Source organism: Anoplopoma fimbria, chromosome 20 (genome assembly GCF_027596085.1).
Source record: "Anoplopoma fimbria isolate UVic2021 breed Golden Eagle Sablefish chromosome 20, Afim_UVic_2022, whole genome shotgun sequence".
Taxonomy (NCBI): Eukaryota; Metazoa; Chordata; class Actinopteri; order Perciformes; family Anoplopomatidae; genus Anoplopoma; species Anoplopoma fimbria.
The window spans coordinates 11450241-11464108 of NC_072468.1; the positions used below are offsets into that span (position 1 = coordinate 11450241).

Consider the following 13868-nt stretch of genomic DNA (forward strand, 5'->3'; position numbering starts at 1 on the left):
TGACAATATCTCATTTTGTTACCCATATCATGGGTGGTATTGGGTGCTGTGTCTGCCTCAGTTCTGATACAGAATTGAGATCTGCCGCAAGACAACGGCAAGTGCCACAGTATCAGTTACTTTGTCAAGTTGAGGTTTTCATGCTCAGATGCATCATCATTACTTATTGAATGTATTGAAAAGTCAAGTAATGCATTTGGGGGTTGTACATTGGTTACATTACGAGTGTGACAAGGTTGAAATATCAATTTATTATCAAAACGGCAAAATATTGACTACATTTTGTGCCTAATAAAGACAAGGGAAGTAATGATAAAGGGAGGGGAAACTACACCTCCCACAATGACTCATGTTCGGTTGCCTCGGTAACGTTTGACGTCATGTCCCCCGCCCCCCTCCCCCGTCTCTGGCCGAGCCTTGGACTGGTGTGATTGGAGGGAAACCCCGTGGACTGCATTCACACAGACAGGCTGAGAGAATCAGCTGTAGCTTGGCACGCCGAAATCACTGCTATCTGCTAGTACACAGGTATGGAAGGAGTTTAAACTTTTGAAACTGCACTTTACGTTTGCCTGATTTAGCATTAGGACTTCTAACTTCGTCAAATATAGTGGTAATGGAAGCGCATAGTCCATTTGACTATGGGGCTGCATGTAGCAGCGACAATCCTCAGACCAAAGAACAATGGCTAGCTTAGCTACAGTGTGGGATGTGTCTAACGGCTGGTTTTAAAATGGCACATCAGACGGGCGGACGTGGAAGGAGGGTCAGGTCGAAGGTTGAAGCGCCGATATTTGGTTGACCTGCTAACGCAACTAATTTGACAGGGTATGCTAATTAGTTCCGTGTGCGCGTTCGCTTGTTAGCAAATACTTGACTGGCTGTGATGCATTGTCTTTGAGCAGCGATCACCGTCGCATGTAACGTTAGCCATACATTCGTCCTGTACTTCGGGCATTAATCTCAGTTTAGCGTTTGCCACACGTCACATGTAAGGACAGTGTCCGCACGGTGACGTCCCAACGACCTACGGCCACGTTAATGTCGTTTATGTTGATTTAGTATAACGAGCATGTCAATCAAACTACCGTTAAGCGACAAAGTGCGACTCAAATACGGCCCCGTTAAACCAAGTGAACACCTTTTGTTAAAAGCTTTGCGTCCAACTAAACTAGTCATTGTTCGGTTTTACAACCTGAGGTAAGAGTAGGTCCAAAAAACGGGTTTAACCCCTAGCCCGTTTTAAAAGCTGCCTGGCTCGGAATGCCTCGCTTCAGGAAATAGTCGCTGCCATACTGGAAACGGGTCACGAGGGCCTAGTGGTAGCGGCTCATTGCCGAATGGTGTTTCTCGTCCGGACGAGTTACATTTAACAAAAGTTAGATTTAATGGAAGTGCTTCTGGGCTCGTGTCGGTCAGACATACTATAATGTATCACAGTACTCTGCTTTAATTTAGCACTTTCATTTCCGTGTTCTCGCTTGTTCGGTGAGCCACAGGTACAGGGCTGGGTGTGGTGTGTGTGTGTGTGACAGAAAGAGGGAGGGGGGGCATGTGCGATAGCTCTGGAGGCTAGTACTACAACAATCAAGTTATTCTTCCGTGTGTCTGTAACGTTACCACGGCTGTATGCATGCATTCTCTCGACCGATGGTCTTACAGCCACAAGTGACTAAACTGTAACTAATAAACTACTGTTGTAGCATATTTATTTATTGTTTAAATTAATACACACACCCCGGATTACCCGTTGTTCATGTTGCATCAAGTCATCGGGTACGTCACCAGCACCCCAGGGCTGAAAGTGTTACAATTTGCATGTCCCTTGTGCAAACCTGTAAAACACTTTTGTGATTTTTAATCCTTGTGTGGTGGTTGTAATGCTGCAATGCTTATACTTAAAGGCCCAGTTTATAAGATTTAGTGGCATCTAGTGGCAACCAACTAAACAGCCCTCTGCTCACCCCTCCCTTTCCAAACGTGTCAGGATAACTTCTGTGGCCTTCAGGTAGGGAAAGGTATCCTTAGCATTTTAGTACAACTAGGAGCTACTCTTATCAATACTCTGCTTTTCTACATGACTAAATAATTACTTTTAAAAGCATGTATAAAATCAAATTAGAACAGGATTAGAAATGTGGCTTTTTCCAAGCTAACGAAAAACATTTCAATTCTTAGTTTCAGGTGATTTATAAATTATCTAAAACAGTCATGAGTATTGTATTCAATTATAATTGTGTTCCTTTAATTGCCTAACTGCCATGTATAGAGACAGAGCGTTCACATACCAAGCCAACCGGTAGGGAAAACTAGCGAACCCGCAAAATACACTCAAAGGCTGAAACGCTGTATGCTGGCTAAAACTGTTGGCTTTAAGAATGTATAAGGATCATTTAGCCCCTTTTAGTTTTTTGTGAAAACGTACCAAGCGTGGAGTGTAAAAATGTGGCATGTTGAAAATATGTCTGGGCAGACACACAACATGAATTCTGGAATGGAAATTTTGATTGATTTTTGTGGAACCCCGCTGGCTATTTTGGATGGGTCGAACGGATGTAGGCTATTGAACTAGCAATGTGAATTCGTGTGTGTGTGTCAAGTCTGCACATCACTGCATTAACATTGTACCTGCTGGTGCCGTACATTTCTTCACTTAAGACCTTAAAGCAACCAACACTGCTTAGATACGTGCAGGGCGAATACAGTGCTATAAAACAGTGGCTAATAGTAGTGCCACTTTCCCCAATCAACAGGCTCACAGGCAAATTTCAATTTTAATGCAACTGCAACTGCATCTTTGCTTACTGCAACCTTTTATATTTAGCTAAAAATGATACATTTCAAGGAATGATTTTCTGATAGCTTAAATGTATAGAGTGCATCCCAAGTCTCTTAAATTGCATCCACTTTCTCTCACTAGTCCCTTTCATGGAGAGGCAAGGAAATATTATTTGCCTGTATTAATTGATGATCTCATTCTGAAATCATTATTTATTAATTCAGAATATGACTATGGTGTCTTTTGAACACTAAACATTATTTATTAGGCTAAATGTTTTTGGGGAAATTTAAATTATGTAACTCAAACCCCACGCTTAGGAATTATCAGCTCTTGACTGAATGACGATACATTGTGTAAAAGGGGTTTTTGCTATCAGACAAACTTCTACTTTCTCTGACTTCCTTTGTTTCCATAATACAAGTTAATGGGGGGGGGGATGACAGATCACAAAAAGACACATCTTTCTAATAAATTAAGAAAGTTGTTTGTGGTCCATAGATTATTAACAGAACAACTTCCTGCTCAAGTGAGGATTGTGGAGCGAGAAAATCAAATAAGGGACTACGAATGTACCCAATTTCAATGAACTTTTCTTGCCTGGTTGATAGCCCTTGCCATACTTCTCTGTCCAATTACCCCTTCACTCCCATAGCCCTGAACAGTCATAGAGTGCATCAGTGCTTCCTTGTAGAATTGTTTTCCTAAGGAGAACCACAAGCCTTAACAAGCAGGTGCATCATATGCCGCAACTTCAGTGTACCAACATGGATGATTTCTCTTTTGCTGATAGAATAGCCTCATTAATTGTTCTTCACATTTTATTTTTATTTGCTCTTGCTCTACTTGTTTGCTAAAAGGAACTTCTGGTAGATGGGTACTACCCCAAACTTAAAAATGATAATTTTCTTTTCTTCCCTGCTTTTCTTTTTCCAGTGAGCAGTCATGAGTGAGCCACCGAAGGAGCAGGTGCAAAAGGCCAAGCTGGCCGAGCAGTCTGAGCGTTATGATGACATGGCTGCTGCGATGAAGGCTGTGACGGAGGAGAACAGTAAACTCTCGAATGAGGAGCGCAACCTGCTCTCAGTGGCCTACAAGAATGTGGTGGGTGCCCGCCGCTCTTCGTGGCGTGTGGTGTCCAGTATTGAGCAGAAGGCCGAAGGTGAAAGGAAGAAGGCCATGGCCAAAGAGTACCGGGAAAAGATCGAGAAAGAGCTGGAAGATATCTGCCGGGATGTGCTGGTGAGATTTTACATTTTATTGGACAACATTTTCTCTGTTTTGTTAAAGCTTTTTGTCATTTACATTCAGATTATGTGAAGAAATGTTGGATGACTGAGTAGTGAGACTTACTCTACAGTCTTCCCTTCAGCTGCTCATGTTGTTGAATGTGTCATTTAAGCCATACCTTGAGTGCCTTATTTCTATCTCTGGCTGTCTTACAGCAATCCTTCTCAACTGTTCTGTTCTTTTAGTTTTCGTACTAACAGTAATGACTTAGGCTTATCATGGCATTCTCCTGCAGGCATGGAAAGTCTTTCAGTTGGGGTGAGAGTATCCAGAAAAAGGTCTTAAAGTTTTTAAAATATACTATCCTTAGCTTAACTATTTGATTCAAAATTCATAGTCTTGAGTTGGCCAAATTTTTCAGCAGTATGTGAATTGGCAAGTGGGTCAATCTTGATTTATGCTAATGCCCCAAGTGGTCCTCTCTCATTACACCTGCATCAGCAGTTCCTTTTGAAAAGTCACCAACTTCCTCAATTTGATTGCCACTGAGCAGTGCGAGGCGCAGTGAAAATGTAAATGGTTACCCAGAGATGACAAAGTAAGAAAATAACGCATGAGCTCACTCAATGCGGTGGTGTGGTGGCTAACACTATTGCCTCACAGCAAGAGTGGCCCTGGTTCTTTTTCCGGGCTAGATGGGCCCTCTTTGTGGAGTTTGCATGTTCTCCCCGTGTCAGCGTGGGCTCTCTACGGGTTTCTCTGGCTTCCCCCAAAAAATTTTGGGTGTAATACTGAGACATGCTTGATCGATGACTCTAAATTGTCCGTAGGTGTGAGCGTGACTGGTTGTCTATATATGTCAGCCCTGCGATAGTCTGGCGACCTGTCCAGGGTGTACCCCGCCTTCACCCAATGACAGCTGGGATCTGCTTAAGCAAACCTGTGAGGGAATGTGTTTATATAAATGTGTGCGCATATAAAGCTAAAAATGACGGGCATAGTTTGTATTCTATGTGCATGAACATTCATATTCACGTGGTATTTCGAGCCATACGCTCTTCTCTCAGCTCAAGAATTATCTGTCTGGTGACTCACCGTGTCCTAATCCTATAATGACAGCAGCTGAGCTACCAGCGCACTGGCTCGCTGACCTCCACTTCGACCAAGCAGCCTTATGCGGACCGAAATAGAGAGGGATGAGAGTAAATAGGGCAGAGGAGGAGGGGTGTAGGACAAAGGTATACTTGAAGCGAACCAGTTCGTGCAAAGGTGTTGTCCGAACATGTCTGAAGACATGTTTATTCTTGTTCTGAAATGCCACAATCACAGGCAGCATGAAAAGCCAGCTGCCATAGAGAGGAACAAACACATTGAACAACGCATAACTTTTCTCTTCTCCATGGTATTTATGTTATAGCACTTAGTTGGAAGTAGTTGCGTGAAAACAAAAAAAAGAGCCCATGCCTACTTTATCACCTCAACAAACGGCATTGCATCATGTTGGTTGTTCAAACCAATAGCAAATACAGATGTTCTCTGGGTTTTAGTTTTTGTGTGAGAGTGATATAAGTCTAGTTGAATGTGTTGACATCTTTTTCTTTGTTGGTGGAATTGGTTGAATTATTCTCATAATCCACCTTGTTTCTCTCATCCTGGCTGTCCTGCAGCACCTCTTCTTACCCTCTCTCTGAAATGCTCCGTTGTAGCGCTGGCTCCTCCCTCCAGAAAGCAAAGTCTGCCCTGATTAGTCAGCTAGACGCTCTGTTGTGATTGGTCATCGTTTCACATTTCAAAAAACTCTTCCTCAGGAGCTTCAGCTCAGTCTCTCTCTTTTGTTGTTTGAGTGCCAAAATAGCCAGGAGTTTTACGTCACTTCCGTTACATTGTGACCTCATAAAGTTACGGAAGTGAAGGAGAGAATTCAATCGAGCTGTTTCAGGCAGCTCAGGAGCAGTGATTCTGAGGGGCAGGGTAACTCCTTTTAGGCGTGGACTTCAGGTTTTACACTCTACAAACCTTTTACATGTACAAAAAAAAAAATATATATATATATTATTTAAAAAAAAAAAAAAACACACACACACACTAAAGGAGAGGGGGAAAAGCATAATAGGGCCACTTTAAGAGTGTATAGTACTCTTATGGACCCACGGTCCAAAAAATATCTGTGGCATTACAGATGTCTCTTTCACAATGTAAGTCTATGAAAGTCTTTTTGGGCCCCATGTGAAGGATCAGAAAATTTTATCGCCATTATATGAATTTGAATTTGATTGTCAGGCACATGTCTTGGGAGCTTGATTTGCGTACACATACATTCACCCCTGATGCTAACTTTGACTGACATTGAAAGTTGGATTTGAACAACAAAAATCAGACCCCTTCAGATTCACCACCCGTCTCCACTGGCCATCCAGTTATACATCCATAGTCCTTTCTCTGCTGGAATATTGTTGTGTGGCCTTTTAGGGCTGTACAGAATAGTTCAAAGCTTAATTCATAGCATTGCCATTCAAACCTTTTTTTTTATTTATTTATTATTTTATTTTTTTTAAACTGGACGTTCGCTACCAGTGCTTCTCGTTGAAAATCTCTGACCTATTCAGTAAGTCACTGTGCTTCCCAGTACACTGCTAGCGGTTTTCAGCCAGAAAAGAAATCAGTCTAATGGCATTCGGCAAATGCAGGCAGTTACATCAGCCTTGTTTGTTCTGTTATATCTGAGATAATTGATAAATGCAGTGTGTAGTGAACAACATCTTACAGAACATTTATGTATCTTAATCCATTTGGAATACTGTACTGTGTTCGAGCTGTCGTGTGACCCTATATTACATTATTTTCAGACTGAATTCTTTAACTTGTGGCCTAAATTTTCACTTTTGCTTTCAACCCAGGGATCCAGGCTAAGCCCCCTTTTTTTCATATTACTATTTCTATGAAGAGAGCATTAGTCAGGCCCATAACTTATGCCGTCTCCACTTAGGAGGCATTGTAAATCTAAGGGCAGGTCTGGACTGGGTTTCTTAAAGGAGCTTTAGACGCAATTCTTCACAAATTTATGATTGAGGGATTGCCTCCACGCTGCCCTCAACATGCTGATGGCTGAGCCGGCGGCTAGCAGCGATGCTATCATTACGAACTGTGGTGACAGAGCTAAGAGTGCTAACCTGGGGAGGAGAGCAACCGTGTCAACAGTGTTATTAGCAGTAACCACTGAGTGTATTGCTGAGCCATTAGCTCGCCAGTGGGACACACAAACAGGGATTCGCATGCGCTCAAATGCATACACAGCAGTACCAGCCACATAAACGTAGCACAGAGAAGCTTAGGTTACAACACAGAGGGAGAGTAGCCTTATTCCCTGCTCAGGACGACATAATAAATATATGGCACGATTTTTATCATGGCTGTTGGGGAGAAACAACATGGAAATGTAGACATGGAAACTACATTAAAATCCACCGTTAGGCCATGAAGAAATCAACTCTGCACTTTGAATTCAGTATTCATTCACGTTTCTGTTAAACCTTCTTTGTTCCATAGACCGTTAGCATAGTAGATAAACAACACTATAACATTAGTCTTGTTATGTTGCACTCTTGCTCTTATGACAATAAGGTACGCTATTCCCCCTGCCAGCTAGGAGTTAAGTTGGCATGGGGAGAGGCTGTCAAGGGCCTCATGCTTGTGTTGGAAAGAGCCAAGCTGGGCTCTGTGAGTGACCTACTTCCTCAGCAAAATCTCATCAGGAGTTCAGCAGCCTAGCTCTCTTCCATCTCTCTCCACCCCCCACCATCTTTCAGCCATACATCCATCCTCCCCCTCTATCCTCCTCCACCCTTTCCCACTCTCCACCAATATATGGTCTCTGAAGCATTTGTGATGTAGCGAAGGGAAAGTCTCAGGCTCTACCATCACTTAGGTCTGATGAGGAATGTCGGCCATGATGTTTTATTTGAATGGGTTGAAATCCCCACTTCTGCTCTTGTGGGGTCTATAAGTGGCGGGTTTTATTGTCAAATGATCCTTGTAGATATCTGTATGGCCTTCTTTATCACTGAATTGTGTACATATTTTACAGCAGATGTACCCAAGTATAAGAAATAAACTCTTCTGTTTCTGCAGATTTTAGGGGCCTCCTAGCCCCAAACGTAAAGAACTACGTCCAATAGTTGACACATTGCGTTCAACGTCTTCTGTATTCTGTTCCATTCTACCAGTCTACAGTACATGTTTTGTTTGTTTCTTGCCACAGAATCTCTTGGACACTTATCTCATTGTCAACACCGAGGAAGCAGAGAGCAAAGTTTTCTATCTGAAAATGAAAGGAGACTACTACCGCTACTTGGCTGAGGTGGCTACAGGAGACGATAGGAAAGGTAAGCGCTATGTTAAGTCTATTTTATACCATCTGTGTGTCAAGTGACAGTAGGGTTTATTTGATTATCATTATTAATGCATCTGCATGGTTTGCTGTCTGGTAAGAGCGTATATCTACATCCTCTAGCCCAGCCAAATTTGATGTATTAGATAAGATCTTATTTAATATACACTTAGTTTTGGGATAAGCTTTATGACATTGGCTCCTCAATGTTGGTTACTATAAAAGTATCTCGGTGAGAAAGGCTAGTCTCTGGTCTACAGTCACTAGCTAAAGCATGATCAAATCTTTTTGTACGGAATGCCCAAACGGACATCTTTCAAACTTTTTATTTGATATTGATTTCTTAAGATCACATGTTAATTACTCATCTCGAGAAAACAAGTTTTGTTATCACTACAAAACGAGATCATTAATTTATTGCCAAAAAACAAAAGGTCACTTCCTTTGATTACCTAAAATGTTTTCCTACGGTAAATTTATTCAAACAGCACACATGACAGTTATGGACTCAGTGGAAGGATACATGTGTGACTACATCGTTAAAAAGGCACTACATACAATTACAAAGTCAAAAAAGAAATAGTAATCAGTCTACAGTCAGTGCCACTGTCCAACTCTGACATCTCACTAAGGAGTCCACTGGTCTTAAGACAAAGAAAGTAGAGTGTTGGTTGTATGGTGGTAACTTCGCAGTGCAAATGCACACTTTTTGTATTGATTTAAACAGTGAGATTCAATGGGTGAATTGGTGAGCTTTAAAGGTGCCAGTAGCCGGACATTGTTACTTTACAAAGCCATCCAAGCAGTTTCCACCTATTTAGATTCTTCAAAAATCTTCAAATATTTCTTAAAACAAGGCTTGAATTACACTAGTCTGCTAAAATTAGACCTGATAGGCCTTATAAAATGCCTTACTCCTGGTTCAGTGCGTTAGGCCATCTCAAGCCAGGCTTTTCTCAATAACCCTGCTTTTCTGAGCTACCTTAGTGTGTGCACTCAATCCCTTCAAGTCTTATTAATCCTTTTTATTTTTTTATTTTTTTTTACAACAGTGTTAATCTGTTTGGGTTTTTAGAAGTAACTAGAACTACAGCCCCTGAAAAAACCTCCCTAAAACCCTTATTGTCAACACACCAGAAAATATCACCTGTAAATGGAGAATATTTTCTTCTGATCTCCTGCATCTGCTTTATTAATTCCTCCTTCACTGTAAAGACAAACCTCCAACCCCACCACCAAAGTTAGCCACTGTAAGAAAGTTTGTACAACTTAGTAACAGAGGCCCTTGTTCATACCACAGAGAGGTGTGGCTCGTCCATGGTATTAGTCATCAGTTACTGTTACCGTATTGTGGCAGAGTGTTTGAAAGTTTTTTTTTTTGTTCAAACTGTCTGAGTCAGATGTTGATTCAGCTTTAGAACTTTAATTATTTTATAATAGGAAGGTCAAAATATTGTGTGTATGTCAGAGAGAACGGTATAAACCCTTAAGGTAAGATTTATAGCAGGGTTGTTGTGTTCGATTGGATCACTTTTAGCCAGGTGTGCATAATAAACTGACAACTGAGTGTATTGTATAGTATATTTTTTATACCATTTTTAAAGATTAATTTAAAAAAAGTGAATGCTGTCTTTCACTCAATTGTCAGTTTCAACGTTCCACAGCTCTCATGCTCCTTTTTTCCTCTCTCAGCCATCATGGAAGACTCAAGGAAGGCCTACCAAGAGGCCTTCGATAAGAGCAAAGAAGAAATGCAGTCCACGCACCCAATCCGTCTTGGTCTTGCCCTCAATTTCTCAGTTTTCTATTATGAGATCCTCAGCTCACCTGACAAGGCCTGCCAGCTGGCTAAAGACGTAAGTTCACAAAACCAAATAATGCTCCTCTCACACTTGAGGATATTAAGCTGGTCAAGGTTGAAATATACACATACTACCCACACATAATAGCTTGTTTAAGACCACCATCACTTCTCAAAGTTAAAAATGTGTTTTAATCCTTCAGGCTTTTGATGAGGCCATTGCAGAGCTCGATGCACTGAGTGAAGAATCGTACAAAGACAGTACACTAATCATGCAGCTACTGAGAGACAACTTGACAGTAAGTTCCCTTTTTTTCTAACCATGTACCAACTCAAATGACATTGACAGATTTTGTGCCAAAAAGAATAATGCAGATTATAAAACCGCAACTCATTATTTTCTATATTGATTATTCTACCGATCATTTTCTCAATGGTATGGTTTTTAAAATGCCAATAACAGCTTCCCAGAACCTTTTGAACCAATTGCTGTTTTTCAAATGTCTTATTTTCACTTCAAATCTTAAAGATACTCAATTTACTATCATTGAAGAGTAAGAAAACCAGAAAATGCTCACATTTGTGGAGCTTAAACCAGAGATAATGCAGTTTTTGCTTAAGAATCACTTAAAGGTTAATGTATCATCAAAATGGTTGCCGGTTAATTTTCTGTTGTCTTATCAATTGATAAAACGACTTATGGTTGCAGCTCTAATTTTTGCTACTGAAACAAATGCTTTTGTTATGTAACATTTGTTATGTAATCATCACTGCTGGGATTTGTGCTTTCACAGATTATTCTTGCTGCTAAAGTGCAAGAATTGTCCTGTAATAGTTAAAGGAACATTTAGGTAAAATCTGGGTCTCGACATGACCACAACAGTCCTTATATTGATCGAACACCTTTGCTATGAACTCCGTACAATCTATCACCCATCAGTTTTTGATTGCTGACATCTGCACGATGAGCTTTAACATGAGTATGCAAAAGGTACCACTAAATTTGTAAAAGGTATTTAGTAATCCAGACTTGTTACTGAACAGTGGCGTTCATTTGTTCTGGTCACTGTGGAGTGGAGACTATGCAGAAGGCTCTTAACAGACCATTCAATTGAAACTCAAAGTATTTTTATAAGATAAGGTATTAATGGACGTTGCCCTATTTTCCTTTACCCCCTCCTTTTTGACCCTTTTCTCCTCTTTCTCCCGCTTGTCCTCCTGTCTTTTTCTCAGCTGTGGACCTCTGATAACCAGGCAGAGGCAGAGGACACAGAAGAGAACAGAGAATGAGCCAGACCCCTCCAGTCGTCCGTGTCTACCTGCCATCATCCCGGTTCATCTTCAACATGTCCATCAACACTGAGACCACCTTATTATTATTATCATCATTGTCGTCCAAATCTCTCCATCTTTTTTCTATTTAGTTCTCTCAACACTCATCTCATTCCTGCCGGTTTACTATTCCTTCTTTTGTAGTAACTGTGGGAAAGGGTATGGGGAGCGAGGATAAGTTTTAAATTGTGTGGCGGGGAGGGTCCATGTGGAAGGATAAAGTGTGTTTGGTTGCATGTCTGCTGACTTTTTTTTTGTGTGTGGGAGCATTATTGCATTGTTGCATTATTGAGGTGGTGGGTAAGAGGGTAAGTTCTCAACTCATGAAACATGCTGCAGGTTGAGCTTTTAGAGTCAGAAAACAGTTATACTGTGTGTATCCTATTCAAGTAAATGGCCCTGTTCTCGATTGACACCGTCTCTTGATGATGAATCTGGTTTCACAATGAGGAGTCGGCTGCTCACAATGTAAGAGACAGCAGCTGTTGGCTTGTGCTCGGCAGGAGGAATGGTGGCAGAAGTAAAGACGGCAGAGGTGAGAGGCAAGGAGGAGGGGTTTTGTTGGAACACAACAGTTACATTCCATTTACTGTCAGTTGCTCAACTTTCTACTCTATTATTTTCTTTTGTTTTCGGGTGACCTGCTTTTTGTATTTCTATGTATCGATTACGAGGTATAGAAAACTGAAGAACAAAAGAGCACACAAGCTTGTTTTTATGAGCACAGCAGTAAAAAATGAATAAAATCCCACGTGCTTATCTAGTTACTGCTTTTTCAAATTAAGATTTTTATTTGATTTGTCTTTTATTCTACTTTTTTTTTCTTTCAATACTTGCCTAAACTGCATGTTGGTAAGAATTAGTTTGTGGAGATGTAAGGATGGTTGTGGTCGGGCGGGCTAGCTTTGTTCATGTCTTTGGAATTTTCATACTGAACACCCAAGCATAACTGTTATTTGGGGGGAAATGTGTAATTTCATGTAAGTGGAATAAAAAAAAATAATTTAAAGGTTTCAACTTTTCTTTTGATACATTTGTATTACCCAAAGCTGTCTATAACTTGCATGAATGACTTTCAGCTCTCAGGAGTGATTCTTGCCTCAAAAACCACAAAGTTCGCTACATTTGGATGGTAAATCCAGCAACCTTGGTTACTGAGATGCTCCATGTGTGAATCACTACAAGAAAAAGTGAGTCACAAAGGCTGTGAGCAGACAGGAGACCTACAAAGTCCTCTCCTTATTACGCACCAGTTTGATTCAGCGTGGTAAATGTGTCTTCCTACGTTTGCTCCAACCACATCATACAAGTCTGTAGGAGGAAAATCTAAAGATCTCATAAGGGGAAAATACAAGAAAACTACACATACACAGGCCTGACACTTGAGTAGGGTGGACCGTTGGAGGAAGGAGACATGTAAAAGTTTACTACTGCAAAATCTCATTCACCTCTAAAAGGCAGAGCTGCTCAATAAAGGCTGCAGAGCAAAAGGGGGAATCATTTCATGGGATGTGAGCTTCATCACCCTTGTATCTTGTTCCAAAATCAGAAAGCCAGTCAGCTCGCTTCAATGCCAATGCTTGAATGAACAGCTTAAGTCAGGGGAAACAAAAAAAATGCCAGATTAATTTTATTTCGACACAGCTCTTGGGGTTGCTGCCCCGTTGCCATGACTACGTGGGAGGAGGCCACTGCAAAGCCACCGCAGCGGAATGTTGCGATGCAGTGGCCTCTCCTTAACCATACCCTTGAGTGAACAGAAATACAGTAAATGGCACATCCGCAGAGAACAACCAATGCTCACTTTGTCTGCACACAAGTGTAATCAAGGTGACATTTAACTGTACCCTGTAGATAATGCAAATAAAACAGTGGATAAGTACTATGTAGTGTAATAAGCTATTAGAATTGGTGAAATTATTATTTCCTTCGCCGTGCCTGCCGCTTCCAATGTAGCTTTTTGTGTTTAGCTTTCGCTCTATGCAGCAATGAATAGGTGTGCCTACCTGCTGGAATGCGCGTGACCCTCGCGGGAGCGCGCCCAGCAGAAGTGAAAGCTGTCGGACATTTTATTGTCCTTATTATTTCTTGGGCGTTGAAAATTATTGACTTATACTATAATACGTAGTAATTGTTGGGTTATTCAATAATAGATGGCCTGGCCATAAGTGATCAATTCGAGATCAATTATTTAGGTGAATTACATATTAGTTTTATTTATTATTAAAATTATATAGAAATATGTGATTTTCCGTATAAAAGTAGTAGTAGTCTGTGCAGGTAACATCTTGAGGTGTTCTTAAGCATGGAGGGATGCACAAAAGTGCATCCATTATTGT

The 13868-nt window shown here is 41.0% G+C and overlaps 1 protein-coding gene across 1 annotated transcript; it reads left to right on the forward strand.

Moving 5' to 3' along the window:
• Positions 1-418: 418 nt before the first annotated feature.
• LOC129109096 (14-3-3 protein zeta-like) lies at positions 419-12538 on the forward strand. The gene is made up of 6 exons (XM_054621042.1): positions 419-528; positions 3716-4021; positions 8268-8391; positions 10089-10252; positions 10401-10496; positions 11431-12538. Exons 2-6 carry the CDS (start codon positions 3725-3727, stop codon positions 11485-11487), a joined length of 738 nt encoding a protein of 245 aa, XP_054477017.1. The 5' UTR covers positions 419-528; positions 3716-3724; the 3' UTR covers positions 11488-12538.
• Positions 12539-13868: the final 1330 nt, after the last annotated feature.

What these genes read in the sequence shown, in the direction of transcription:
- LOC129109096 (XM_054621042.1), top strand. Translation starts at nt 3,725, where the DNA reads ATGAGTGAGCCACCGAAGGAGCAGGTGCAAAAGGCCAAGCTGGCCGAG. An exon ending in ATATCTGCCGGGATGTGCTG is followed by an intron (nt 4,022 to 8,267) that starts GTGAGATTTTAC and finishes TTCTTGCCACAG; the next exon opens with AATCTCTTGGACACTTATCT. An exon ending in TACTGAGAGACAACTTGACA is followed by an intron (nt 10,497 to 11,430) that starts GTAAGTTCCCTT and finishes TCTTTTTCTCAG; the next exon opens with CTGTGGACCTCTGATAACCA.